The sequence below is a fragment of the Nothobranchius furzeri genome, chromosome 12 (genome assembly GCF_043380555.1).
Source record: "Nothobranchius furzeri strain GRZ-AD chromosome 12, NfurGRZ-RIMD1, whole genome shotgun sequence".
NCBI classification, from domain to species: domain Eukaryota; kingdom Metazoa; phylum Chordata; class Actinopteri; order Cyprinodontiformes; family Nothobranchiidae; genus Nothobranchius; species Nothobranchius furzeri.
The window spans coordinates 45,318,439-45,344,715 of NC_091752.1; the positions used below are offsets into that span (position 1 = coordinate 45,318,439).

At 41.0% G+C, this 26,277-nt stretch overlaps 2 protein-coding genes across 3 annotated transcripts in view; one reads left to right on the forward strand and one right to left on the reverse strand.

Moving 5' to 3' along the window:
* slc30a6 (solute carrier family 30 member 6) overlaps positions 1-26,277 on the forward strand; it is a 158,357-nt gene that overhangs the window by 94,866 nt on the left and 37,214 nt on the right. The window contains exons 7-8 of the mRNA XM_054738519.2: positions 15,277-15,357; positions 23,224-23,259. Coding sequence (XP_054594494.2) covers positions 15,277-15,357; positions 23,224-23,259 — 117 coding nt within the window. The remainder of the gene's footprint in view (positions 1-15,276; positions 15,358-23,223; positions 23,260-26,277) is intronic.
* Positions 1,559-8,672, reverse strand: LOC139062145 (uncharacterized). 2 transcript variants are annotated; one of them, XM_070542634.1, is made up of 5 exons: positions 8,535-8,672; positions 4,618-5,657; positions 4,240-4,395; positions 2,908-3,000; positions 1,559-2,016 (listed from the first exon to the last, which is right to left on the reverse strand). In XM_070542634.1, the coding sequence occupies exons 2-5, from the start codon at positions 5,647-5,649 to the stop codon at positions 1,738-1,740; spliced, it is 1,560 nt and encodes a 519-aa protein (XP_070398735.1). In that variant the 5' UTR covers positions 5,650-5,657; positions 8,535-8,672; the 3' UTR covers positions 1,559-1,737. The 2 variants fall into 2 exon arrangements, with proteins under 2 accessions (XP_070398735.1, XP_070398736.1); XM_070542635.1 differs by lacking the exon at positions 8,535-8,672 and having other exon boundaries at positions 4,618-5,877.

A 26,277-nucleotide genomic window follows, 5' to 3' on the forward strand; every position in this document is an offset into this window, starting at 1 on the left:
TGTGTAAGCCACATCAGAGCTGAGCTTCAGACGGAAGGATTGGGAGTCTTATTTCCTTATATTTGGACGTCTCACCTTGGATTAGATAACAGCAACATGACTCCGCCATTAACTTGCAACATTGATGTTTTATCTCCACAAATACACTCTAAAAAATAAAGCATTGGTTCAACAAAAAAATATATGTTAACGTTTTCCACTAGAATTTTTAAGTTAAACCAACTTCTGGCAGAATTACATTAAATCAGCTCAATATTTTTGAGTATGGTGAAGTAGCCTTTTGGTCACAACAAAGCACATTCCTAAATTACATTAACTTAATAATTGTCAACAAGAACGCAAGAATTTCAGTTGGTACAACATAATATTCATGTACGTTGACGTAACTTTTTGGCTATATTAAAACATATTCCTAAGTTACATGAACTTAATAATTGTCAACAAGAACGCAAGAATTTAAGTTGGTACAACATAATATTCATGTATGTTGACGTAACTTTTTGGCTACATTAAAACATATTCCTAAGTTACATGAACTTAATAATTGTCAACAAGAACGCAAGAATTTAAGTTGGTACAACATATTATTCATGTATGTTGACGTAATTTTTTGGCCACATTTAAACACATTCCTAAGTTACATGAACTTAATAATTGTCAACAAGAACGCAAGAATTTAAGTTGGTCCAATATAATATTTCAGGTATACAGTAGTGTAGTAGCTTTTTGGTCATAAAAAATAAACTTCAAATATTAACTGAATTATGTATGATCCCTGCAGGAGATTCTATAAGGGCATTTTTCGGTTTCTCAGGAGGCTAATTTGCTCAAATAGAACCATGATGATTTGGTCGTCTCTTGTAACCATGACTACCTTGTGGGAGGGTTCCAGGGTTTCCAGGTTTCAACACACCGGATTTCAGTCAGCAGTTGATTAACAGGCTTCTGCAGAGTTTGATGATCTGCTGTACAGGTGACTTATCTGTGTTGGAACAGGGAAACCTGTGGACCAGAATTTGACACCCCTGATGTAGAGGCATGAGGGAGATGTCATAACCTGGCACCTGGACATCAGCTAAGGAACTCATACCTGGTGCTCAGAAATAATAGAAATTCAGACAGAATTATTCTAATGAATTAGACCCATTTAATAACAATAACAGCACAATTCTTTAACATGTAAAGTGCAATATTTGAGGGCTTCATTTTCTTAAAGACACAAAACGCCCACTGAAACTTATGAGGAACAGTGTATTAAAATGTAATAAAACACAATACATTAATCATATTTTTTTGACTTGAACAAGGGACAGTGAATCAAAACAAAAGATCAGAGTTCAATACATTTAAATTCACTAATTGAAACATAAAATGAGCAAAGCTTCTCTCATTCAACTTTGTCAGTACTTTAGCAAAGTCATCTTCATTCTCATTTATATTTGACTTTTTAACTACCAGATTAATGCCAGCTCAAGAAGGCATTATGTAAAAACTTCAAAACACACCACTATCCTCAGAACAAAGAGGTAATGGGAGGAATTAACCACAGCTCAAATTCCTTAAAAATGTGCAAACAGCAGCATTTAAGACACAAAAAATTAACTCAGAAGCTTATGAAGAACAGCGCTTTAAAATTGAGTAAAAGCCAATGACTGAAGTAGTGCTGGAAATGCAGAAATAAGAAAAGGTTTTGTGTCTACTTTGAAACTCCCTCATGAACAGTTCATTAAGTCTGCTCTAGAAAATACCAAACTTGAGATTCATTACTTTAGAGCTGGCTTTTTGTCCATCAAGCTCAAGGCATAGCTTTTGAAATACCTCAAAGGTAAATTTCAGCTGCTTTAGGTAGGTAAGGTTCAGAGTGTAGATAACTCCCATCAGCAAAGCACAGGATCTGGCAGCATCAATCCCCTCCAGGATCTTGGATCCCTCAACGATGATCGTTGCAGGCCCATCACCAATGATAGCAATCTTCATGACTTGCATTGCAAGGTCTGCGTTGAGCTCCTCCACATCCTTGTAAGAGAAATTAAAAGAAGTTAGGATGTATAAAATACGTAGCTCAAGCTCTTCAGGATGACGTGAATAAAGGAATAAACTACGACTTCAGGTATTACACAAAAGACAACCTGTTTTAGCTTATGAAAATAAGCTAAAACAGGTTGTCTTTTGTGTTTATCTTTGAGTGCTTTCTCTTTGTCATTCTGCAACCTATAAAAGCAAAATCAAAGCATTTTCAAAATATTTTTTTTAATTTCTATAACGTTTGAAAGTTTTTCTATTGCCATATTCCCCAGAGTTAGAAAAGTGAGAAAACAGCCTTTTGTAACCAGTGCAGTAATTCTACTGATCTGACAGCAGTCCATTTGCTTGAGCATAACATAAATGTTAGAAGTGAATAGCAGGTACTAGCATTGTGTGCAAAAGTGACTAAAATGACTCAATAATGAAACAAACTATTCCTGGGGGTAACATGTCTTTTAGCTTTATGCTAACTTTTTAGGTTCAAGCTAATGTTTTCTACTTTATGCCAACATGGAAGTACTGCCGGTAGCACGCCCTCTCAAAGTTTCTTCAGGAACTTTTCTAGTTGGTATCATTATTGTGTCATTTTAATCACTTTTACACACAAAATTCTACTACCTGCTATTCACTTCCATTGTTTATGCTCAGTTAAAGCAGACATATTACTGCCAGGTCAAAGAATTACTGCGCTGGTAACAAAAGGCGTTTTTCCTCACTTATCAAACTCTGGGGATTATGGCAATAGACAAATTTTCACTTAGGGGTGGAACATCCCTTCATTACTCAACCTTGAACAGAAAATCCAATGAACAAAAACACACAGAACCTACAGAGACACATTTCAAACAAAACAAAAAATTGAAAAAGTAGTCAAGTACTTACGCTGTATTGTTTGAAAAGATCCTCCTCCTTCTCTCCAAGATAGACTATGAGGCAGCGAATGGCAATCTCTCTGCGCTTTTCAACTGTGTTGTCCTGATTGATAGAAAAAATAGATAACGTGTTAAAAAAATCTGATGCAGGTAGGGCTGGGCAATATGGCAACAATTTCATATCCCGATGCAGCTGATTTTCTATGCTAAAAATTATATACACGCGCGCGCACACACACAGATTCAATAAGCGCACACGCTGCTTTAACTCCGGCGCGCCGTCAGACTGAAGGCAGAAATGAACGCTGCCTCCACCACGATAAAAACTTTTAAGAGGTTATTTTTCATTCAAGGTCAAATTAAGATATTAGCTTCTGGGATGAGTCGGGTCCACTACAGCCAGTGACTCCTCATGAACCTGACCACAAGTCCTGTTACTGCAGCATTTGTTATTCCAGTCAGCGTGGCAGCGGATCGCAGATTCAGCCACACCATAAAACAGCAATAAGTCGGTCTGAGGCAAAAGTGAACATCATGGCTATATCTTGTCCCCTATTGACATTTGATTACGCACAAGCAGGTGATCAGCTCAGGTTTACACAGAGCAGAAGGAAGGAGAGCGCTCTGGCCGCACAGGTTAAACGTTCCTACTTTAAGAAAACCATTAAATTGCATTGTTTATGTGCTACCTGGGAACTCTAAATATTTATTTAAAATTAAATCAAAGGAAATTGTAATGGTATCGAATGTTTATTATTTACTATTTAAAAAATGAAAGTGATGGGGAATTTTTTTAACCCTGTCTGTTTAGCTTGACATCAGATATATATATATATATATATATATATATATATATATATATATATATATATATATATATATATATATATATATATATATATATATATATATATAGAGAGAGAGAGAGAGAGAGAGAGAGAGAGAGAGAGAGAGAGAGAGAGACATGCCCCGATGTGTGTGTGTGTGTGTGTGTGGGGGGGGGGGGGGGTGCGTCGACATGGTCGGGACATAGAAGGGGGTGCGTGGCTAAATAAGTTTGGGAAACACTGCTCTAAGGTGTCGACCTAAAACACCACTGTAAAACGGCTTATGGTGGTGTAAACGATTATTTAAAAACGATTAACAGTTTACATCATACAGACGACATATTTTCTTGTATTGCCCAGCCCTAGATGCGAGTGTAACCAGAATATAAACAATTTGGAAAAAAATTAGTGTTAGTATACAATGGACCTTGTTCATAGCAGCCATATCAACATTTGACATGAAAACAGTGAGGCAGATTTTAATAAAGGTCTATTCATAAAGTTAGTCATTATACCTGCAGAAGCATGTCCTTAATCTGCCTCATCTTCAGGCCTGCAGCTCCTCCTTTTGACTGGGTCAAGGCCATCAGTTTTGGGGTGCATTGGTCAAGCCTGGCCAGAAAGGTCGATTCAAGGCTAACTGTTGTTATTCTCTTGAATTCTTCACATATCTGCAGGGCACACCAGAATAAAGTACAAAAAGAGAGATACGTATAAATAAACAATGCAGAAATTAACATCCAAATGTGTATTTGTACACATTTAAATGTTTTGGGTAAAAATACATGTATTTCAACATTTTTTATTTACCCAACTTCAATTTGTGGACATGTATCCACAATTTAATCAATCCACAACACAAAAATATTGGTTTAATAAACATTTTATCTCACCTGTGCCTTGCTAAAAAGCGCAGGCCAGCGCTTCATGAAGTCGCTGATGGCAGGAGCCTCTTTCACTATTTCCTCCCGACGAAGGCTGAACGTCTTGGCCATTTTCTGAGCTACCACTCTGGAGTTGTCCTTTTTCATCACTTCACTCAGTAGCTCGACTCTCTCTTTTTCCAAACTTTCACTACTTTCACCTTGAGCATGAGGGGGTAGGTAGTTCACTTCAGCCTTCTTTGGTTTCTTGACATTCTTTGCTGGGTATTGGTCACGTGTCATTTTCCTCTTAAGAGAGTTTACTTCAACTTCAGGGCAGCCGAGACCTCTAAGCTTGCTTCTGAAATTGTTCATCTTATATTTTAGACGTTGTGCCCATCCATAGGACCCATTGAAGGACCCTGGTTCTTTCAGGCAGGGATGCTTTAGAGTCAGGGCCTCTGCAACCTCACTGATCTGCAGACTTGATGGATAAGCAGTATACTTATAAATAGCTTCTGCTAGTTTTCCAAGGATGTCAGGAAGCAGTGGAATGAAATCTTTTGTAGGGAGAAGAGTCCCATCTTTTTGGAAGCGCTCATTGACTGACTGAATTTTGATCTCTGTGAGGTCAGAAAACCTGGGAATCGGAAACTGAACAGGCCAACGCTGGTAACGGTGCCCTGGACTATCTTCCGATGATGAAAGAATCAGTGTGTCATTACTTGACACAGATGAGGTGTCAAGAAAGTGTTCCTCAGAAGGATGATCAGTCATGTTGGTCACATCAGTTAAGGTCAAGGTTACTGTAGGCTCCTGGTCCTGGAGAAACACAATCTTGATTGTGTCCTTGTCCTTAATGTCCGTTGTAGAAACAAGGGTGAAAAACTCATCACCAAAATCAGCATCTTCATAGTGAAGACGGAAGTCACTTGCAATGGAAAAGGTATCACGAATGGCTGAATGAAGGTCATCTACTGTCTCAGGGATTCCAGATGGTAGTACAACTTTATGAACATCGTGATCTGCAAAGATCACTCGAAGTTGAGCCGGTTGGGACATTATGTAACCTGTAGACAAAACGTTTGACACGTTTTGGTAATTGTTAGTAACAGCTAAATTGTGAATAATAACATAATAAAGTTTTATCCCCCAAGTATGGAAACCAGGAGCCAATTAACCATATGCCATGGTTGAAAATAGCAAGAAGACTGTGAGATGCGGGTTTGTATCATTTCATCTGGAAATCATTCATGGAACATAAATGCTGCGCTTAAGAGTCATAATGGTTGTTCCACCAAAAATGTAAGAAATCAAGGGAACCGTGTCTAATAGCTCAGCTGGCTCTATGACTTTCACTGAACCAGTTTTCTCAAGCACATAGCTCCTCAGATGTTCAGCTGACCAAGCAGTTAAACCTTTCACTATGAATTCAACATTGCCTTTCAAAACCACAATCTGTATCAACTCCCCAAAATCTGGAAGACCACCAGTGGAACCATTAGCCAAGATCATTCCACTGGTGTACTTGGTGTCCCTGTAACACACACTTTTGGCTATCTGGACACATGTCTCACCAGGAAACTTAGCCTGCAGTGCTTCTTGGATATCCACTCTCAGCACATTAACATCCACTGTAGACAGTGTTGTAGCCTGTAGTAACGGTCTGACAGCTCTGGAATCATGTTGGTTATAAGCAAGCAACAACTGATGCTTCATGGCGAGTGACAGCAGAATATTTTTAAAACAACGAGTATGTCTGACAACACGCTTGAAAAAGCTGTGCTTTGCCTCAAACCGCATTGTCCACAGTGACACCAGAGGACCATAAGCCCTGATAAGTTCTGGATAATGTTCTAGGAAATGGTGTTTTGGAATGAGGCGTTGCTCTGGGAAAACCATGATAAACCTGTGTTTATGCTCCAATATCTTACTGTCCAGGAAGCAAATGGTCTCCTCTGTGTGGACTTGGTTAACAACAAGCTCAACAATGTCTCTGAGCACAAGAAGCACTTCCCATGCTGGGTCACCCTCAGGGATTTTTGATCCAACCATGAGTGGCAAGAGTCGCAACAATGCCCAGTTCTCGTGGGCATTGCCCCCTACACTTTTCCGTTGGGCAAAGTTCACAGGGACAGGCTGTGGTGCATCGGTTTTGTCTGACCATTTATAGGGGAACTCTTTGATGCATTTGTTCAGCTCTTCAAGAGTGAAGTATTTGTTGTGAATGAATACTCTTAGGCACAGTGCTATTTCTAGGGGCACTATACCTTCAAAGAGATCATGCAACACATCAGGTGGATATCCAGACAAAACATGAAAATATTTCATTTTAGCCGTCAGTGCACATTGTCTCTTCACTCCATAAACATGCATCAAACTGTCATTTTCCTGTAAAGCCTGCACATGCAGTGTGTGTTGTTCCTTCGTTCTGGGTGGGAATGCCTCATTTCTCACTTCACCATTTTGAAATTGTGACTTTTCACCTAGACAAAACCGACAGACGTATGAACTGGAAAAGCTCTCAACAAATCCCCCCATAGAATGGGCACCAAGATTGTCTGCAACAACACTAAACACTGTGCCTTTGACTCTTCTGCCCAGTGCTGGAACATATAGTCCTTCCTCCTCCAACACTACAAGATCTTTGATCAGTGGCTCTAACACAGCACTGTAACCAAATCTCTTTACATCTTCAGCCTTGCACAGAATTGCTAAGAAGATTGAGTTTAGCTCAGATCTGAGCAATGAGGGGACATCAGCTAACACCCAATACACAGATGTTATTTTGTGTTTTTTCCTCGATGTACCAAGAGGATTGCAAATCTCAAAGTCATCCACATAGAGATTGAGTGCAATTGTAAGGTCACCTTTTGAGAACAGCTCGTTGGTTTTGTAAAAGGTGCCGTCATGAAATGACTTGTACACAGTTCTCTGTGCTTCTGCCTCACTCAAGAGCAGGTCTAGTATATCCTTTCTGCTAAGAACCTGAAGTAAAGACTTTAGAATGGGAACATACTGGAAGCTGCTCTGTCCACTAAGGATATACTCAATCGGCTCCACAACAGGAAAGTGTTCATTAAAATACTTTCTTCTTCTGAAGGCAGAGGAAAGAGGACCACCATCACAAAGGGCAGCGCTAATAGGGTTAGCACCACAGATGTCATTCACCATTTCAGACACAATGGCTTCATCAACATCACAATTGTGTCTCTTCAAGCAGGACTGTAAAATGTCTTTCATGATGGGGGCGGAGGCTGAATGACAAATAAAATGCAACTCCTCTACAAGCTCATCAATGCATTGGTTGGGAACATGAAAATAACACTCTAATTTCAACATCAAATGAGCCAAGCTTCTTTCAATCAACTTTGGTAGTACTTTAACATCATCATCTCTAAACTCCTCAATGTCAGACTGTTCACACTCCTGATTAACTAAATCACTGCACTGATCTGTTTGTGAAGGCTTGTCATACCTCTTTAACACGTCATCTTTAAAGTCATCTAACGAGTGGGGAGTATGCTTGCGATTTTTATGCGACGCAAATGTTCCATAAATGTTAGTTTTGAAACTACAATTTTTGAAAACACAGGACACAGTTTCTTGCTTTTTTAAATGTTGACAAAGGTGTTCAAAATACTCTTTTTCAGTGGAGAATGTGCCCACATTACAGAACTGGCAACAGAAACTGAGTATTTCAGAGGTTTTCACTGTTGTTGAGTGAGTAGAGTGTTTCCTTGATATGTGTGATTTTAGGCTACCCCATGATTTAAATGAACAAAAACAATCTAGGTAAGGGCATGGCAGAGGCTGCACACCAGGGATATGGCGTAACCTATAATGTTTCAACAACTCGTCTTTAGTGGAGGTCGCAAATTTACAGATTTTGCAAGGCCAATCCATACTTGATGTTTCTGTCTTACTCCATGTTCGTTCATGCTTACTTCAGAAGGCTGACGACGTTTTAACTTGAACCCCTTGGCACGTGACACCAGGATACCAGGAGAAGATGAAGGTTTGAGTTTTTGTCCTTGCGAGGCACACAGCAAAGTAACTGAATATTTAGGTGAGATTCCCACGTTCTTTAGAAGGCTGACCACGTCTTAACTGGAACCCCTAGATCCACAACACCAGGACACTGTAGAACACCAGAAAGTCACACCTGCACAAAAACACACAAGCTGGTATTGTCAATTTCACTTGTGAGTCTTCAATACAGTGAATAATTTTCACCTGTGTCTTTGTCAATAATTGTTGATGGACTCACGAGAGCTTCTCACCTTAGGGGACAGAGGACGGGATGTCTAGCTTGTCCTGAGAGGCTGATCTATCTCAACTTGAACTCTTGGTCTACGACACCAGGATACCAGTGTTTTGTCCTTTCAAAGTCACTGAAGACCTGAGTAGGAAAATAAATTAAGTTAAATGATTTTAAACGTGAAAAGCCTGGTGGCTAATCAGTAGCCAATATGTGTTTTTATGATATTTAACTTACTGTTATGAGGCATTTGTTTACACTTTTGAAACAACTTTTCCAATTAGTATCTTTTGCACCATTTTTAAATAGTAATATATAACTCTTAGATACATTTAACATTAGTCTTTTACTATATTTTGCTTTTACAGCATTTAAATGAACTGTTACAACCAGGTGGTGTGTGCGTGTGTGCGCGCGCGTGCGTGTGTGCACGTGCGTGCGATGCTAGTAACATTTCTGATTCATAAAATTATAAAGTTGGGGACCTTTTCGGGGACAGCGTGAGCTGGGACCAGTCATTCAAAACAGAATACCTGAATTTGTTGGGCGCTGGAAAGCCCAACAGCCATAGAAATCATATATGCATAGATGCAACATGTGGCTTTCCATAGAAATCAAATACACGTAGAGGTGACCTTGGACTGGGCCTGTCTGTTGGAGCTGGTGTACCCGCAGACCGCTATATTGGATGGGTCTCCATTTGCCCCCAGTGCATTTTCTTCTACCAGGAATGTGTTCACTAAACTAAAAGCCTTTATCATGTTTTTTTTTAAATAAAATCAAACGTAAGATTCAGCCATTTTCTGACAGTAAATACGGAACAACTTTTTCATACACAAGCTAGAAAAGTCAATACTCCCACATGATCTGTTTTCAACAGTACGCTGGTTGTTGGAAGAGTGCTGGACCCATCCAATATGATGGCAAAGCATGTAGCTCACCAACAACAACTGTTATCTCTATGAATATATGCTCTCTATGGTTGCAGCGTCACTGCCATATTGGTTGGGTTTATCATTCTCCAAAACCCAATTGGAGTCGATGCTGAGTCAGAATCTATGGTCCTTTTTGTGCAGCCAACTGTTGCAAAAACTGGCATATTGCTAAAAACAGTGGGGTTGTTGACTTTTTTTTTTTTTGCTTTTCTGTTTGGAAAACTGTTTTAACAGTTTCATTATTTACCATCAAAATGTGACTCTGGTAGTCCTGTCATGCCACTACTTATATCTCATTTTGTTAAAAAGAAAGACAAAGTGTTTTAACTGGAGGAACACATTCCTTCGTAGAAAAAACCTGCACTGGGGCGAATGAAGACCCATCCAAAATGGCGGTCCGCTACCACGCAGCTCAATTTTTTTTCTTCAAACTTTATTGAGACATATCAATGGTACAAACAGTCCGTGTCGCCTCTCCGTATTTCTCTTCAAAACACCGAAAGTCACCAAAAATCACCCTAAAGCCGGGCGTACACTGTGCGACTTTTTCACTCGCAGCGTTCAGCTTCAGCTCAAACTGTACGACTTCCTCGCAGAGCAGATCTCACGAGTCATGTGCTCACACTGTACGACCCAGTTCTCGCATGCGACCTGACTGCTCACACTGTACGTCTGGTAGCAACACGTCGGCCCTAAAAATATGCTAAAAATGGCAGTTTTTACTCAACACGTCAGACTTTTTTGTCTTGCCTGTTGTCCTTCAGGAGTGCTGCAGGAGGACACACAGGGATTTATGGGGGTTGGATGAGGAAAACGAAATAAAGAAAGTAAATCTGTGTTTTGTGATCAGTTTAATTTGACATGAACACAACAAACACGCTTTCTTGACAATCTTTGTGAGTAAAAAAACGTGTAGGTATGAAAACGGCTTTACCCTACCATAATAATAATTACCCTACCATTGTGCGGCAATGTCAGCCGGGCGTACACTGTGCGACTTTTTCACTTTTTTGAGCCGATTTTCCAGTCGTGCGAGAATCCACGACATCGGGGCGAGTTTTGCGCCGAGCGGTCGTGTAGTGTACAGGGGGTTACAAGAGGCGATTAACACCACGTGACCAGCTGCCGATCAGCAGTCGTGAGCTCGCACGGACTTCTGGCATGTTTAATATTTTGCTCGTCCCTCGTGAGGGTATCGCACTGTTGAAGCAGCACTGCGAGCAGCTGCGACCCGAAATGTATCAGAACCGCTCACGGCACATGCGCAATCATGCATCAACACCGCTCCCCTGCTATTTCCCTAATAACACACGCTGTTCGTTTTTATTTCTACATGTTTTTTTTACTCACAAAGATTGTCAAGAAAGCGTGTTTGTCGTGTTCATGTCAAATTAAACTGATCACAAAACACAAATTTACTTTCTTTATTTCGTTTTCCTCATCCAACCCCCATAAATCCCTGTGTGTCCTCCTGCAGCACTCCTGAAGGACAACAGGCAAGACAAGACAAAAAAGTCTGACGTGTTGAGTAAAAACTGCTATTTTTAGCATATTTTTAGGGCCGACATGTTGCTACCAAACTACAGTGTGAGCAGTCAGGTCGCATGCGAGAACTGGGTCGTACAGTGTGAGCACATGACTCGTGAGATCTGCTCTGCGAGGAAGCGTACAGTTTGAGCTGAAGCTGAACGCTGCGAGTGAAAAAGTCGCACAGTGTACGCCCGGACCCGGGTTTAGTCTGGCATCTTTCATGGCTCGGTACTGGGTTGAACTCCCGCCCTCAACATTAACAAGATGGTGGCGCTGTTGACGTAAATGTAGAAGCGAAAAGCGGCATCTAGCGTTAGCATTTCTTAATGGTTATTAACATAAAATGCTTCTCTTTACAAAAAATAATTCCACATTTAGATAATAAAACGTTTCAATCGCTGCTTAACTAACAGCAAACACATCAGTGATAGCTACTTACCTTGGCTAGCATCAACATTATAGCTCACATCCTACAGAAGCCAGCGTTAGCATAGCAGTTAGCGCCGTGGCTAACAATATCTGTGATCTTTTAAACATTATAAGACAAGTAGAATGGTCTATATAAGAGTAACGTTAGTATTAAATGTTCCAAAAAGAGCCCAACGATTTCTACTATTGCGGAATTTGCGGCTCCGTGTATGTTACAGCCGAACTGCTGTGCACACAGATGTGGGTGAAAGCTAACCAGAGCGTCTCGCTTGCTACCGAGAGAGAGATAATGTTACGTCGTTGTTTTACATTAGGCTATCACTAACAATATCCAGGGTGACTGTAAAATACGTGTAATTCCGCATAAATGCACTTACCGTTCGCCACCAACACAGTGCTTGATATCCTGAACATGTGCTGTTGAAAATGTCCGCTTGAGCAAAAGTGAGGAACTGTGGGAGGTTTACACGTCATCAAGTTTTATTTTACATCGACATAACTTAAAATTATATTGTGTTTTGATGACTGATTATTTTACATTCAGACTAATCATAATTATATATTGAGTAAAAAGGCTAAATTTGTGTGTCACCTGAACTCAATATAATACAATTTTTAATTAAGAAGTCTAACAGTGTTTATGAACTTGATTTTTAATTTCACAACAACATATATATTTAAGTAATGACTAAAGGTCCCATTAATTACTTTTTAGGGTGTAACACAAGCTAGGAGGACCTTCTGCTGTGTGGTGGAGTTGCTAATACTAACGGTTCGCTTCTACTAGCCGAGACATTCTCTGCTGTTTTCTGGATGCTAAACCAACAGCCCTACCTGTCATGAGTCAATATGGGAGAGTCTATGAATGTTAAGTGACAGTGTGATGTAGACTGGTCAAGCTTTTCTCATCCTAGAGTGTCACCGTCTATTGTCCATCAGAAGCTAATGCAGAAGATGGGTGTAGGAGACTATTTTCATGTTCAGCCTGCATGAAACACTCAGAGTGACTCATTATAATCAGAGATAATCACTCAAAAATGATGTTTCAGTGATTCACACTTTTAATTGAATTTGCCTAATAGCGTGTTTAGAGTTTCTGTAAAAAGGCAAAAAGGCTTAACTGTTGACAGCTGGTCAGGGTTAGCACTGAAGGAAGGAGATGCCTAAACGAAATGAGATGCTAAATTCCTACTATTGTATTTGTAATTACGAATATCCTTTATACAAGGCTTGGGCAGTATCCACATTTTAAAACAGTCTTGCTTCTTGCTTCCTCCACATGTTGCCAAGGTGTACGGTATTACCGGGACTAATTTAAAAATGATGACGTAAGTCTGAAGTGGAATTACCAAAAGGTGAGTTTGGACCTCACTGTTCAGAAACTGAAAAGCAAACACTATTACTAAAACAATAACATAACACACACAATAATAAGTTTTAAAAAACACAGCTTATAAAACTATTTTATGTTTATTTAATGTTTACCCTTACCGGCTTCATCCTCTGAATGCTGAAAGCTGCTTCGATGAGCTTGTTGCAGACACCCGGTTACTTTGGGGCTAGTCACGACATCCGGAGAAGGCTGGCAGCTTACTTCTCACCAGAAAAGTTTGTTGTTGTCTCTAAGCTATGCCATTTCAGCTATGGCTCTCTCCTCTGCTGTTCCGATGGGGCGTGTATCTTTCGCGGTTGTCCTTTGTTTGCACAAATGAACAATTATCAGTGTTTACGGACTCTCCTTTTAGGTGTACCTTGAACCGGAAATGCTCCCAAACTGCTGAAGTTGTTCTTTTTAGACACCAAGTCAGCTGGTGCGCGGGCTGCCATTTTTCTCTCAGTGTGTCTCTGCGCTGTTGCGTGACATCACATTCATAGACTTTATGGAAAGTCTCTAAAAGTTGGACAAAACATTTTAAACTAAGTAAAACTGAAAGTTCAACCATGTTTCTGTTTTATACATTAACCCTTTCGCTGCCAGCTGTTTCCTGATCAGTTAAGCCCTTCGCTGCCAGCGTTTCTCACCGTTTTTACTGTTTTTTTAAGAGTCACAGAACGTTGTGCACTAGGATGATGTCGACGCCAAAACAACCAAAACAAAGTGGAGACTCACCTCTTACATCAGCAAGAATCCGCGTGTTTCGAGTGTTATCCGTTCTTTCATAATCCGTTGTTGAATTGTGATCGGCAGACGCTTTTCCGGTTTGCACCTCACTTTTTTTACAGCAGCGGCCCAAAATGACCTCCTACCGCATGGATTTTCTGCTTCTTGATCATGTGACATGTGACTGCATACGAAGATCAGCTTTAGAGCTGAGATGTTTGTTCTCACAGTGCGGGGGCTCGTTCCCACGCCCACACAGTAAAAAAAAATGCAGTTGACGACTTTAGCTGTCATTGGCAGTGAACGGTTGGATTTAAAATGAGGACTTTAGTTGTCATTCGCAGTGAACGGTTGGATTTAAAATGACGACTTTAGCTGTCATTGGCAGTGAACGGTTGGATTTAAAATGACGACTTTAGTTGTCATTGGCAGTGAACAGTTGGATTTAAAATGGCTACTTTAGTCGTCAGTGGCAGTGAATAAGTAAATTGACTTTTATTTGTCTTTTTTTTTATTATCTTTTCTCCTACATATACTGATTTTTCATGACCGCATTGGAACTGTCATCGTTGCTATTTTTAACACTGGCTGTACATGGTAATACTGTAATACCGCCCAAGCCTACTTTCTACTTGTTCTTATCTTTCTTTTCGAATTCCATCAGTGAGAATGTTATTTGGACACTCAGAAATTCATTGCAATGTAGAACACAAATCACCACAACTGTTGTTGATTAAATGTTAAAATGGCTTGTCAAACTGGTTTGTTGTAGACAGGGAATCGTAGAACATCACAACTAAATGAACCCTCGTTCACTGATAGTTCTAATATTACTGTTAAATCCCTTCAATCAATAATTTTGTTGCTAACTGAAAGCACAACTGAATCAAAACTCAGAAATTCAAACACAGATGAGGTTCTACAGTTACCGCTGATGCTGAGGAAGAAGGAATCACTTTAGGGAGGGTGCTAACGATTTTGTTTCTAATAGAAGTATCTGTATTTGTGAAAAATCCAATAATTGCTGCTGAATGCTAAGGGAATAGATGGTTCAGAACTATGATTCTGTGTAAGTTTGGCAACTGTACTGAAAAGAAATTTAGGATTTTTCTTATTCTCCTCAATTAGCAATGAAAACCATGTAGTTCTAGCTTGTCAGAGCTTTTTTTTCTATAAAGCACAAGACTATTTATCCAGGATACATAGAACTCCTGGTGAGCTGAAGTGTGTTTTAGGAACGGTTCTACACAAAGTTTTATTAATGAGGTCCCTGGTCTTTACTGAAGTGATGGTTGACAGAAAATACAAAAATATTTAAGAACGAGCTGCTGCCATTTTTCTTGTTTTTGTTTGTGTCTTTTGATGGATGGACATTTTGGACGTGTCTCCCTGTTGGTGATGATGTGTTTTTTCTTCTATAACTTCCTGTTCAGGTTTGAAAGGCTGGAAGTTTTGGCTGTTTTTGCTTCCACTGTTCTCATCCAGCTGGGTGCGTTGTTCATCCTGAAGGAAAGGTAAAGCATCTTTGATCACATTCTATCAGTGAATTAGTAAAACACACCTGTTAATGGCTTTCTTGGTTGAACAATCTGTATTTACTGTTAAAACTGTCTCTTTGTTGCTGTCTTTGTTTTCTGTCTCCATCTCATTCTTTGTCTCACTCCTGCCTCATTCGATTAAAATTTCAATTATTTTTTTGTCCAGACTTGGCACTTCATAGGAAAAATGTTCCCTTTTGTTATTAATTGTATTACTTAGCTTTGATCCATGCAGGGTTCATGTTTTTATCCAGCGTCAGCTGCACTTTGCTTGAAATAAAAAAATAACTATCTCGGTTTCACCCATTTAGAAGTAACGGGTCTGTTTAGAGGTACTTGTGTTGCTGATCTTTTTTATTTTATTTACACACAGTGATTAACTTGTATGTTAGTCTGTGTCTGATCCAGTTACAGATGTATTATGTGAGTTGGACTATCATGAAAACAGCATTAAGGTGAAAAAGAGGAAGTGACACTTCAATTCTTTGCTTTCAACAAGACGTTTGGATCCATTCAAGATTTCTACCTGTTTACTAAAATGCGGCAGAAATTTATGTAAATTAGGTCTATTGATCATATATTCCAGAAATAAGTGTACAATTTGTGCCCTCCACACACACTAACACACAACTGAAAACGACTTCTTTGCACATTCAGAAAAGCTGCAGCTGAGATTCTAACCTGCAACCTTCTTGCTGCAAGGAAACATTGCTACCAGCTGTGCCACATTGAAGCCTCATTAACTACTAAAACTGTCAGAGATTAATAAATTATTTTACTTCCTCTCACTTGGTCTGAGGGATCAGACAAAGCGCAGCCCAAAGACCTCTTATGATGAGTAACATAAATGGACACAGTGTATGCCCGCACGCAGGTCACTGGGACCGCCCTCTGGAGCCAGGCCAGGAGTTGGGGCACGTTTTCAAGTTCCCGGTGCCCGTGCTTTTACCCATGGAGCTTGGCCAGGCACTGCCCGAAGTGGAGGCATGGGACTCCATTTCTATGAGCTCAACACTCGTGGGAGAGGCCAAAGGGGATGTCTGCATTGTGTGTGGGGTGATAACCAAAGGCAGGGACCTTGGCGTTCTGATCCTCGGCTACAGAAGCTAGCTCTCTGTTTGGGATGGGTACCTTTGATATTTGAATCGATCCAGTACTAATTCCCGGTACCTACGAATCGATACCGGTACTTAACGGGACCAATTTTCAATACTTTTGAGTGTTTATTATTTTAATTCTCTTTTATAATTAAATATATTTTTTTCTCAATATATAACAATATTTGATTAATATCACAATAAATAACATTCAACTGTTTGTATTTTAACATCGTCCTTGTAGTTTTATAAGTTGATAATTAAACTGAAGCAAACATTTTTACTGTGAACTAAATTTACTGTGTATCTTCATTCCTTTTGCCATCTTTTTTCATTTGATTTTTCCTACTGGGAAGTTAGAATTTCCGAGGGGAAAGCGAACGCACCATTAGCTGATAACAACGGTGGCAATGGAAGCTAACATATCAAGCTAATGTTATCTTTAACAGTTTATTTAACTGCTGGAGCAGATTAAAACGATGATGCCTCACACTTAGATCGTTGTCGCTGGTTTCATCTTCACCCAATCACCCGTCGCATTTAGTAAAGTGAAGCCAAACTTTAGAGCGCGTTCATGTTTTTCTAGTCGGAAATTCGGAGTTCCGAGGAGAAAGCGAACGCACCATTAGCGAAACGGAAGCTAACATATCAAGGTAACGTTATCTTAAACATTTTATTTACCTACCGGAGCAGATTAAGATGAGGATGTCTCACTTAGATCGTTGTCGCTGGTTTCATCATCACCCAGTTACCCATCACATTTAGTGAAGTGGACCCAAGCGTTAGCGTTCGTTCTTTCTTCCCATGCTGCTCTATTTACAACTCGCTCGCAGCGACCGGTGACATAACGCTCTTGGGCATGCGCAGCTGTCTTAGCAAGTTCTCGTTATGAAGGACGGGTACCGAAACGAGGCACCGTTTGCAATGACGTGAATCGGTGCTCAGTCGGTACTATGGAATTCGGTCGGTACCTTAAAAAGTACCGAATTCGGTACCCATCCCTACTCTGTATGTGGAATGTTACCTCTCTGGTGGGAAACGAGGCGGAGTTGGTGCGTGAGGTTGAGAGGTTCTGGCTACATGTAGTTGGACTCTCCTCAACGCATGGCTCTGGCTCCAGAACCAGTTTCCTCAAGAGGCGTTGGACTTTCTACCACTCTGGAATGGCTTACACTGAGAGGCGCTGAGCAGGGGTGGGCATCAGTGATAATTTTGACAAGAATTTTTTTATATACTTTAAGTCTTAATCTTTTGACTTTTCACAATTTAATGGTCCTATTAGTTTTAGATTTAGTCCTATTTTAGTTGACCAAAATAAATGTATTCATCATCTGATGCAATCATTTTCAACTTGTGTAAAGGAAAAGTTAACTACAGCTAAGAAACTGTAAAGAAATATGTAAAATTCACTTTTCACTCTATGGATCAATACAACTCTATAATAGGGTTGTCACGGTGTGAAAATTTAACCTCACGGTTATTTTGACCAAAATTACCACGGTTTTCGGTATTATCGCGGTATTTTTTTCAAACGTGCTACATTTTCACACAATTAAATAAACCCTGTTTGTCAGGAAATATTGTCCTCAGTTTGTTTCTAAATTTTGCCTAAAATGTGTTATTTTGTAATTATGTTGTTTATTTGTTTACTTTTTTTCCTCTTTAGTCTTTAAAATACCAATATTTGCCCATAACTTCTTATTTTATGTCTGTTTGATGTCATCATTTTAAAAATATTAGATCAGATGATACTCAGTACTCAAGTAGCCTTCTAATCAGATACTTTTTTACCCTTACTTGAGTAATAAACCCTATATCAGGAAAGTAATGTCCTCGGTTTGTGTCCTTCCAGTGAGATTTGCAGATTTGGGAAAATGTCATCAGGCAGTAATCATTGTTAATTCATAATTATTCTCGGAGAGACCAACTATTATCTGCCCCTGGGAGCCCCATAATGCATAGCGTCATTTCAACATGGGGGTGTCCGCGACACGGTTTATATGCAGGTAGCGGCGCTGCGGCTGCTTTATATAGCGACTCGTTGCATTCTCCCTCAACCCAAATCCTCAGATCACGTATTTTAGCTAAAACGCTAAAGTTAGCTTGCCTTGCATTGACTGTAGAGTTGTGGGTGATGGTCATCAGATGTGTCATGAGATTTGAAGCGTTGCTGCCTTTCACAGACACTTTTTCTGCACGTGCTGCAAACAGGATAGCCGTCTTCTATCAACTGTCCCTCGACATTCTTCAAATATCCAAAAGATGCCCGTACTTCCCACTTTGTCTTCTTTGAGGGATAATAAATGTCCTGAGCGCTGCCGTCTCCTCCTTTGGCCATTATTTCAGCTTTAGGTTCAAGAAAGTTTTGGTTGTAAACAACAAAGTGCGCATGTGCCGCCGGCAACTTCAGCAGATGATACGGTGGCTGGTAAGGGTCACCGCGCCCACACCGCAGCCACGGTAATCCACCGAGATAATATAGTTTTTAAAAACAAGACGGTTATTATTATTGTCAACTTTTTTACCGGGGTTTACCGCTACACCGGTTACCGTGACAACCCTACTCTATAATTGTTTTCATAACAATAATTATTGGAAAATACCAACAGGAACACTGAAAGTTTGAATTAATAAAACAACAAATCTGTATAATGTGCAGTTATATTTGTAAACATGACAGTAAATGACATCACACCATCAAAACTCTACAAGAAAACCGGTCTCACCATCCATAAAGACTTATATTCTGCTCAGATTTCTCTCTACAAGGACTCCATCTCCCATGCCAAATCTCAGTATTACTCCGGTCTCATCTCGTCCAACTCCAGCAACACTAAAACATTATTTTCCATCATGAACAGCATTTTTCAGCCTCCCGACTCCTTACCCATCCATCTTTACTCTTCAGAAACCTGTAACTCTCTCCTTCAGTTTTTTAATGAGAAGGTCAATAGAATCCATCTCTCTTTACCTCATTCCTCCCCTCCCTCTCCTGATTTATTTGAACCCACCATTCCGTTCTCCTCCTTTGAACTTCCCCATCCCTCAGAAATATTAGATTACATCACCAAATCCAAACCTTCCACCTGTCAACTGGACCCTATTCCAACTGTTTTAGTTAAATCCTGCCTTTCTTCTCTGCTCCCTTTTATAACAGCCATTATTCATTCCTCACTATCCTCTGGTACGGTCCCATCCCTATTCAAATCCGCTTCAGTCAGCCCTATTCTAAAAAAACCTGGTTTAGATCCCAATGATTTCAATAACCTCCGTCCCATTTCCCATCTTCCCTTCATTTCCAAAGTCCTTGAGAAAACTGTTGCATCTCAGCTCCATTCACATCTCACCCGCAATAACCTTTATGAACAGTTTCAGTCTGGCTTCCGTCCCCACCACAGCACAGAAACAGCACTTATTAAGATCACTAACGACCTACTCATTGCTGCTGATTCTGGTTTAATCTCTATTCTTATTCTCCTCGATCTGAGTGCGGCCTTTGACACCATTTCTCATCCCATCCTCCTTAATAGACTCTATTCCTTAGGCATCACTCACACCCCCCTCCGCTGGTTTCAATCTTACCTTACTGGCCGCACTCAGTTCATCCAGTTAAAATCCTTTACCTCAGAACCCTCCCCAGTCAAGTCAGGTGTGCCCCAGGGCTCTGTCCTGGGGCCCCTCCTCTTCATAGTATATCTCCTCCCTATCGGCAAAATCTTCCGCAAATTCAATATCCAGTTTCACTGCTTTGCAGATGACACCCAGCTCTACATTTCCAGTAAGCCCAACTCAACTCTCCCACCATCCTCCCTTACACTCTGCCTCTCTGAAATCAAATCATGGTTCACCTCTAATTTCCTCAAACTCAACGGCAATAAAACTGAACTTCTTCTAGTTGGCACTAACTCCACCCTCTCAACATCTGACAGCTTTTCTTTAACTATTGACAGTGCCACAGTCTCCCCCTCACCTCATGTCAAGAGTCTGGGTGTCATTCTCGACAGCTCCCTTTCTTTTCAGGCTCACATTAATAACTTAATTCGGTCAGCATACTTCCATCTACGTTCCATAAACCGTCTTCGTCCCTCACTGACCCCTCACACTGCCGCCATTCTCGTCCACAGCCTCGTCACCTCCCGTCTCGACTATTGCAATTCACTTCTTTATGGTCTCCCCAACAAACTCCTTCATAAACTGCAACTGGTCCAGAATTCAGCAGCCCGTATTATCACCAGAACCCCTTCCTTTCACCACATCACGCCGGTTCTCCAGCAGCTCCACTGGCTCCCAGTTAAATTCAGGCCCATCTTCAAAATTCTCCTCCATACCTTCAAAGCAATCCACAACCTCTCTCCTCCATATATCTCAGACCTTATAAGTATTCACACCCCGTCCCGTTCACTCAGATCTTCTTCTTCCATCCATCTTGCGGTTCCTTCTGCCCGTCTCGCTACCATGGGGAGCAGAGCTTTCAGCCGCTCTGCTCCTCGACTCTGGAACTCACTTCCCCCAGACATCAGGAACATCGACAGTTTTACCCTTTTCCAATCAAAACTCAAAACACATATGTTTAAATCTGCCTACAACCTCTGATTTTATTGAAATGTTTCTCTCTGTTTTTTCTTCTTTGAGTTTTATTATTGTTTTATTGTATTTTATTACGTGTGTTGTGTAAAGTGACCTTGGGTGTCCTGAAAGGCGCTTTGAAATAAAATGTATTATTATTATTATTATTATTAAAACATTAAAATGTGTTACTCTAATAATGCAGAGGTAAACTCAAGCTAAAATTTGTTTTCAGGTGTAATTATTAGCCTAGTGAACTAGACCAAATTCTTGCTTTGCAAAGAATGGTCTAGGCATGCTCCATTGGAACCTCAGCAGCTCCTACCAGGACTCTGGCTAGCCAATCACAGCTCTCTAGAGGGGTTTCAAACACATAAAGAGCTGTGATTGGTCCATAATGGTGGGCCAATCATAGTGCTCTATCTGCTTAGTGAACAAATCACAGAGTTTTATCCGCTTTGTGGGCCAGTCAGGGCACTCTATATGCCTGGTGGGTGGGATGATGCAACAGAGTGAAACAAGAGTATGTCACATAGACCCTTTTACTACCTACGTCATCAAAAGTTGCGCGCGCAGCCTGGCAACGAGAGTGAAGGCTTCCTCATTCACACTCAATACTAAAACAGCGTTTTAAACCCTTTGTTTTGAAGTTCTGAGCACATAAACATGTCGGGTTGTTGCGTGTGTGGATGCCAGAATTGCTTCTCTTCAAGCAGTGGACTGAAACTTTACAGAATTCCGAAGGGAGCACATCCATTTCAACAAAATCGGAGGCGTCTGTGGCTGCAGGCCATCAAAGGGGTTGATGAAAACTGGACTGAAAACACGAACCGAAATGCTCGAGTTTGTAGCGCCCATTTTTTATCAGGTAAGATAATTATGTACTAAGATTACACCAGAAAGCTGGTTAACGTGTGTTCTATTAAATAAAGTAAGTTGCGTTTGCTGGTTTGCTTTTAAGCAGTCTATTTATTTACAGGCGAGGTGTCATTGGACTCCTCGAGTCCTGATTTTGTGCCTTCTGTGTTTACTCAGAGTCTATGTCGTGATATTTTACTTTCTGTACGTGGCCACAGACAACATAGTTGTGTGCATCTAACGATTTGTATGCCCGTAGCTTCTCACGTGTGTACTTACTGGGCCTCTCCACTAAAAACGTATATATATATCGGGCCACTGGATATCTGGCCACGCACCTACATCTTCCACCCATTCCGTAATGCCACAGGGATCCGGGAGTCTGTTGCCATTCGTTAAAGTGAGTTTAATAATATAACATTCAAGATTTGCCGGTGATAACCCCGCAGCGTAGCTTGATAAAGCCTGACACAACGCCATTCTCTGTTGCCAAGCTGCGCGCGCATTCTCGCTGACGTCATATTGTTTACAAACAGTAAAAGGGTCATTGTCCAGTAGCATGCAGAGATCATTTGAAAGACAACGGTAGAACCCGCCCCACAACCGAGAGCCGTCAATGGAGCATGGCCAGACTAAATAATACATTTATTTAGTCTGGCTTGCCAGGCTAGGTGAATCCATGTGATTCTAAGAGCCTGCAAAAAGGCCCAATTCATGATGTGAGCTTAATCAACGCTGGAGCAGCAGCTGCTAGTCCAAAGCTGGCACTGCTTGACAACATACATGCGTAGTCGCAGTTGGCCTAAACTGATATCAAATCATCCTTTGCTACATTTGGGGGTTCATTAGGCATAACGCATCCCAGCCCAATGTTTTATTTTTTTTCTTAGCAAGGCACAGCAAATGCTGTAGAATGACTGAAACCCATCATCTGGGAAAACGATATATTTATGCACCATTAGGGGTATGCATACCCCTGGTGGGGAATCACTGGTCTAGAGAACTGTTGATCCAGAAGAGAGTATGGCTGCTGGGACCAGACTGGTTTGGTTCTTTGTACTGGTTTGTCATTCAGTCTGATAAAGGAGATGGACTCCTGTGTTTGTGCCACTTTTGTATGTGTGTAAATGTATTTCCTGGTTTTCTCTATTCACTCCTTGTCTCCTGTTGTTTGTTTCATGTGTCTCCATCACACACACACACACACACACACACACACACACACACACACACACACACACACACACACACACACACACACATTCAGGATCAGCACAGTCCCACCCGGCCATTAATGTTGACTGTTTGTGTTTTTTGTTAGTGTGGAGCGCTTCATGGAGCAGCCTGAGGTCCATACGTGAGTATTATCTCCTTCCCCCCCCCCCCCCCCCAACACACACACAAACATGGACACACACACACACACACATGAACACACTCCCACATCATGTTGTAAAATAGACAGACATGATTTCCTCCTGTGTATCTCTTGAGGAAAGAATAAACACACACACTGAGCCAGCTGTTGTGAGTACAGAACATCCCAAACACACATGCATCTGAAACTTACAATCCTTGAAAAACCTAATCTGATCCAGTCTCGGTCCTCCTCCTAAATGATTGGATCATGGCCCATCTATCTGTCACCCAGCTGCACACACACGTTCTGTGCATGGAGCTGAGGTCTCAGCTGAGCAGCTGATGAACAGGAAGTGTTATTAATTCTACAGGTGCTGGCCAGTAAATTAGAATATCATCAAAAGGTTGAAAATATTTCAGTAATTCCATTCAAAACGTGAAACTTGTACATTATATTCATGCAATGCACACAGACCAATGTATTTCCAATGTTCATTACATTTAAATTTGATATTCATAAGTGACAACTAATGAAAACTCCAAATTTGGTATCTCAAAAAATTAGAATATTCTGAAAAGGCTGAATATAGAAGACACCTGCTGCCACTCTAATCAGCTGATTTACTCAAAACACCTGCAAAGGCCTTTAAAAGGTCCCTCAGTCTTGTTTTGAAGGCACCACAATCATGGGGAAGACTTCTGACTTAACAGCTGTCCAAAAGACAATCATTGACACCTTGCACAAGGAGGGCAAGACACAAAAGGTGATTGCTAAAGAAGCTGGCTGTTCGCAGAGCTCTGTGTCCAAGCACATTAACAGACAGGCGAAGGGACGGAAAAAATGTGGTAGAAAAAAGTGTACAAGCTCTAGGGATAACCGCACCCTGCAGAGAATTGTGACGACAAACCCATTCAAAAATGTGGGGGAGATCCACAAAGAGTGGACTGCAGCTGGAGTCAGCGCTTCAAGAACCACCACGAGGAGACTCATGAAAGACATGGGATTCAGGTGTCGCATTCCGTGTGTCAAGCCACTCTTGAACAAGAAACAGCGCAAGAAGCGTCTCGCCTGGGCCAAGGACAAAAAGGACTGGACTGATGCTGAGTGGTCCAAAGTTATGTTTTCTGATGAAAGCAAGTTCTGCATTTCCTTTGGAAATCAAGGACCCAGAGTCTGGAGGAAGAGCGGAGAAGCACAGAATCCACGTTGCATGAGGTCCAGTGTAAAGTTTCCACCGTCAGTGATGGTGTGGGGTGCCATGTCATCTGCCGGTGTTGGCCCACTCTGTTTCCTGAGGTCCAGGGTCAATGCAGCCGTCTACCAGGAAGTTTTAGAGCACTTCATGCTTCCTGCTGCTGACCAACTTTATGGGGATGCAGACTTCACCTTTCAACAGGACCTGGCACCTGCACACAGTGCCAAAACCACCAGCACCTGGTTCAAGGACCATGGTATCCCTGTCCTTGATTGGCCAGCAAACTCGCCTGACCTTAACCCCATAGAAAATCTATGGGGTATTGTGAAGCGGAGGATGCAATACGCTAGACCCAACAATGCAGAGGAGCTGAAGACGACTATCAGAGCAACCTGGGCTCTCATAACACCTGAGCAGTGCCACAGACTGATCGAGTCCATGCCACGCCGCATTACTGCAGTTATTGAGGCAAAAGGAGCCCCGACTAAGTATTGAGTGCTATACATGCACATTCTTTTCATGTTCATTCTTTTCAGTTGGCCAACATTAGAGAAACAAACATTTTTTCATTGGCCTTTAGAATATTCTAATTTTCTGAGATACCAGATTTGATGTTTTCATTGCTTGTCACCTATAAATATCAAAATTAAACGTAATAAACATCGGAAATACATTGGTCTGTGTGCATTGCATGAATATAATGTACAAGTTTCACGTTTTGAATGGAATTACTGAAATATTTTCAACCTTTTGATGATATTCTAATTTACTGGCCAGCACCTGTATTATAGTGATTCTCAACCACATGTACTCCTAGTGGTCCGTGAGCGCATTAAAGGGGGTACACAGATAAATGAATACTTAATATCACAGAGATGACAGCACTCGCCCTGGTTACAAAAATCATTGGGCTGTAAATAAAGAAATACTCAAATATAACCTTGCACAATAAGGTATGGTTGATTTCATATTATCAATTATCAATTCAGGCCAACCACGTCTGCGTGCATTTTGTCAGGCTGTGTCAGCTTTGGAGGCCATTGCGGCGCAGAGCCCGTGGATTAGGGAGGCGTGGTAATGTCAGTTCCTGGTGCTGAACAGGGAAACATCCTCGGTAAATAATTCTGGCGACAGTCAAGTCGTAACAATAATTCCTTAAATGTCATTCGTTTTTTTTTTTTAACACATGATGAACACACACACACAGGCTTCTAAAATTTTGGACATCTCCCATGATGTAGTTTGACTTCGTAGCCGTGGCGCTAGAATTTCTGGTGCAGCGCTACGCCTTGGTCAACTGTGTGGCAGCGGGGAAAAACCTGTAGGACAGGGGTCGCTGAGGACCAGGGTTAAGAAACACTGAGAAAAAAACAGAACAGGGCTGCAGCTGCTACTGAGAGAGGGCCTGAAGCTTCACCAAATGCCGAATAGATGCAGTCTTAATATTTTAGTATTTTTGTTTTTGTAACAAATGAATTTTTGTGAACTAAAACGAAACTAAAATACACACACCAATAAAAACTAAATAGTGACGAATATTGATCTTTTCAGTGAAGAATAAAGTCTGATTTATACATCTCTGTTAGCTCCACAATGGAGAGACGCACACGGAATGTCGGAAGTTTTCACATGCGAACTCCTGCCCAGGCAGCGGAGCGTTGCAAATCAATTCCCTACCAGGACAACAGAGGGCGTAGCGCTGTTCTGTGGTATCCTGCCACCATAACGGTCATGTATCTGGTCCCCAATAGTGTATTTACTAATGTGTTTATATATTTCAGAGACTTTATAATACGGACAAATTTGCCTTTCATTTTCCT